We start from the raw sequence: 4220 nt of genomic DNA, 5'->3' as shown, positions 1-4220 counted from the left end.
TTTGAAGGATTTGTGTGCAATTTGGATTTTTATTGATGTTTAGTAATTCCATCTTATAGTTATTCATCTTTCAACATAGCCATTCAAAGTTCTGACCGACAGATGTATTTTATTCGACACGAAATAATTCAGATGGGTAAAATAGTTATTTTGCATAATCAATCAGATGTCCAACCAAACAACACTTGCTAGTTCAGCACTTATTGGTTCAGATCCTCTTATTCATTCAGACCTCTTACTGGTTTAACACTTAATGATTCAGCACTTGCCAAACAGCCCCTTAGTCATTAAGCCGTTTTCAACATTGTTTCAAACTAAGTTTTACATAAATCGACTCGTATCATCATTCTGATCAAAAGCCATATAAAATCAGTTTGAAATTCTGGAAAAAAAAACTAACCGGTTATCTTTTTTAACGGGAGATCACTAATGGTAAATTTTTAAAACTTAGACCATCACGGACAGTAAAATAAGTTGACATTATTATTGACCAAATTCAAAAAAGACTATAATGACTACACATGCTTATACGGCTCGCTAAGGTCCTACACAATCCATATAGACAAAAGAGAGTGTGTGACATTAAAAAAAATAAAGGCCTCAAACTTGTCATCTTGAAGTATTTTTCGGTAACAGAATCTACCAACCAGTTCTCTTCTCACACTCTTAGCTGACTCATCTCCCACATAAAACCAATAAGGAAACAACCCATATATTATTAATTATTATATTATTATTATTATTATTATTGAGAACCGTTCTTCACTAGCAAGAAGGTGAAGAAACCACACACCAAAGAAAAAAAAATGCAATCTTTTTCACCAATCTTGCTGCTGTTAACATTATTATTATGTAAACCCATCAAAGATTACATCTTTTTCCCTAAATCATTACACCCATGAACAAATTTGACATTTTTTATCTTTTAATTCACAGGTTTTATCAATATTGTTTTTACCCATCAAGGGTTTTGCTCTGCACCATCAATTATTGATGCCAATTCGAATAATAAACCTCTTTATTCAAAGGTTATTAATCCCACTCTAGCTCCTCATCATCTACAAGGTTAGTGCCTTAATTGATGTTATAAAATCAATAATATGGTGTTTAGGTGTATGATTATTAATGGGTGTTTGTTGTTATTCAGATTTACCTGGGTTTACTAGAAGTGTTTATAAGAGTGATCATGCTTTAATCACCCCTGAAAGTCATGTTTTTAGCCCTTTGCCTGATTGGTATTATTATTATTTATTATTTTTTTTTGTGATGGGTAAGTTGTAAAGTTGTGATTTTGATTAATTTGATAGGAGTAACACGTTGGGGGCGTATTTAGTTTCGCCGGCGATGGGTGCGCATTTTGTTATGTATTTAGCAAAGATGCAAGGTGAGTTTGTATTTGTTTTAGTAATTAATAAATGGCTTATGCAGTTCAGCAGTTATGCTAAATGATTATTGGTTTCTTTATGTGTGTAGAAAGTTCAAAATCGGGGAATCCTTCAAAGGATGTTGAGAGGTATTCGTGTTTTTTACTTGATTTATAATGAAAAACAAGTTACTTTTGAATTGATATCAAGGGCGAAGCTTGTATTGTGACCAGGAGCCAATCCCGTTTTTTCGCTGAGTAGTGTAAATTTATGTGTTTTCGTCCAAAAAAAATTTATACATAGTGGAAATTTATCCTTTTTCGTCTGAAAATTTTAAGCCCGGCCATCTTGGTTTATGATTTTTTTTATATGTAATGAGCCTGGCCATCCCGACGTTTTCGTCCAAGCTTCGCCACTGATTTATATATATTTTTGTGTTATGATTTAGGTTTGTATTCGTGCTTCAAGGGTTGGTCAAACTCACTAATGCTTCTGGTGTTGGTCAAACATTGACGGTAAATGATTCCTCTTGATCTTGTAAATGTTGTATTTTGTTCTTCATTTTTATGTTGTAAGATTTAATTTAACATATCATTGGGAAATACTAATTCTGACTTTGACTTTTGAGAGTCAAACATGAATCTGTTTCTCTTGGTTTGAATTATAGGTAGATTCGTTCGCTTACATACCGCCTAACTCAGAACACCTCTTTGAAAGCTATGAATCTGCTACACTTGTTGTATTTGAAAGAAGGTACATTATTTCTTTAAACTATTATATGCTTATTATCGAACCACAATGGCTAAAAATGTTCACTTTTATATAGATACGCTTACCTGGAAAATCATTTTCCTGAGCTGATTGCCGGTTCTACTGATCAACAACCACTTCTTGACACCCCTGGAGAGGTACATATTATTAACAGCCTGTTTAGTGTTTATTAGTATACTTGAATTCTATCTCAAATTATTATTATTTTTTTTAATATCAGGTGTTCCAACTGCGGAAGCTGCTTCCTATATCACTGCCTTATGACTTCAACATTCATGTAAGCTACTAAAATATCTTTGAACAAGACAAAACTGAATATATATATATATATAGGGGATGGATCTTGCGAGAAGTGATATTACAGCGAGAAGTGCGAGAAGTGAATGTATGGAGTTATACCTTCACTTCTCGCTGTAAAAAAACTTCTGAAATGATCCAATACCTATATATATATATATATATATGCACTCACATTAATATTACAAATCTTTTAAATTATGCAGATCATGGACTTTCAGCCAGGAGAATTTCTCAATGTAAAGGTATACATACTTGCTATATGTTATAACACATAAAACACATTTTATTCAACTAAAATATCCTTGTGACAAAAACCGGAAATGTTATAACTTGTATTCGCTTTTTTTTGTATTGGTTTTGGCAGGAAGTTCATTATAATCAGCACGGTTTGTTACTTCTAGAAGGACATGGTATTTACCGTCTAGGTGATAATTGGTAAGTTGATATTCTAATACAGAATTGATATTATATTATCACCAAACTTGTTTCATCTCGTGACATGTTTTGACTTTTTGTTTCGTTTAACTATATATAGGTATCCGGTTGAGGCTGGAGATGCAATCTGGATGGCTCCATTTGTGCCTCAATGGTAATAAACTTATTTAATAATATTGTTACATGAAGCAGTTGTAATTATAGTTTGGAAATCTTGTGTGTAGGTATGCTGCACTAGGCAAAATTCCGACACGATATTTGCTTTATAAAGATGTGAACAGGAATCCGTTATAATTGATCGGTGGTAGGTTATGTTAATGAAGCTCAGGTATGCAATTGAAATTATGCATGATGGTTGGTTATGTAATCTCTGATTTCATTGCCACTGAATTGTTAATTTGTAGTTTTATCAGGTTATCATGAAATGTTGTTTTCTTTTATCATGTGTTTAATTCCCAAGTCATTAATTCTATAAGGATATCTATTCAGGGATGTGAAATGTGATACGCGAGTTCGTCATTTAGGCATTGCATAGGTGCGTGGGGTGTTTATATTTCACGCCGTGTAAATTTTATTATGTTTATTGAATTACATATCTTTTAATCTCAAGGTTAAAAATGTAAAAACTATATAGCAAATTAGAAAATATATGTAGCTCACGAAGTTACATATGCTACCGTCTTTGATTTATCAATTTTGCCTTTTTCGTGAATTCACACACTTACACGCTTAATCAACACGTTTACTCATCTACAAGCCATAACATCTTAACCTCTAGCATACCATTAGCATGTTTCTTCACACTTTATTTCATTAGCATTACCCCATCTATTGTAATCCCATTCAAAAACAAATCTATCATAACACACAGTTGTACCGCCCACACGCCCAAGCACATGAAAACTAGCTTACATAAATATGGCCATACAAGCCCGTCCATGCTAAATATATAATGTTATAGAAGCCCGTCAATGCAAACTCCATTATATACACTCATTTACATAAACAAATTTATGCAAGGTCGTGTATACAAGATTACCCACGTTAAGTCATAAAACCTATGTGAATAATGTCACAAAACACAAATGAACCTTTAATGTTCTTCAAATAATAAATGGTTACAAGAATTCTTGATTAAAATTTGAAATCAAGATGAAACAATACCGATCACCCTCGAAATACATAAACCAACACAAATCATTAACAAGATGATATGCTAACTAACAACGCAACAAAAAACAATACTAATCGAATATAATTTTGTGTAACCGATATTAAACCCTAATTTGAGAGAGAGAATATTTTGGAGAGTGAAAGATCATGAAACAACTCGTAAAGACGATATGAGCT

General features: G+C 32.5%; 1 protein-coding gene across 1 annotated transcript; it reads left to right on the top strand.

The window, feature by feature from the left end:
- The first annotated feature begins 701 nt into the window (after positions 1-701).
- On the top strand, positions 702-3337 carry LOC143568221 ((S)-ureidoglycine aminohydrolase-like). Its single transcript, XM_077054428.1, has 13 exons — positions 702-852; positions 937-1065; positions 1148-1235; positions 1308-1384; positions 1474-1513; positions 1813-1879; positions 2032-2117; positions 2191-2272; positions 2356-2412; positions 2639-2677; positions 2800-2870; positions 2971-3024; positions 3095-3337. The coding sequence occupies exons 1-13, from the start codon at positions 807-809 to the stop codon at positions 3162-3164; spliced, it is 906 nt and encodes a 301-aa protein (XP_076910543.1). The 5' UTR covers positions 702-806; the 3' UTR covers positions 3165-3337.
- Positions 3338-4220: the final 883 nt, after the last annotated feature.

The sequence above is a fragment of the Bidens hawaiensis genome, unplaced genomic scaffold, assembly GCF_021521415.1.
Source record: "Bidens hawaiensis isolate Kalapana, Puna unplaced genomic scaffold, B.hawaiensis_p1.1 tig00023843_1, whole genome shotgun sequence".
NCBI classification, from domain to species: Eukaryota; Viridiplantae; Streptophyta; class Magnoliopsida; order Asterales; family Asteraceae; genus Bidens; species Bidens hawaiensis.
Note: the sequence above shows the minus strand (reverse complement) of the source record. Positions and strands in the feature narration are given on the sequence as shown.

Bases quoted from the DNA above. Each gene is read 5' to 3' on its own strand.
- LOC143568221 (XM_077054428.1), top strand. From the start codon at position 807: ATGCAATCTTTTTCACCAATCTTGCTGCTGTTAACATTATTATTAT. The intron at 853-936 runs GTAAACCCATCA...TTTAATTCACAG, and splicing joins GCTGTTAACATTATTATTAT to GTTTTATCAATATTGTTTTT. The intron at 3,025-3,094 runs GTAATAAACTTA...TCTTGTGTGTAG, and splicing joins GCTCCATTTGTGCCTCAATG to GTATGCTGCACTAGGCAAAA.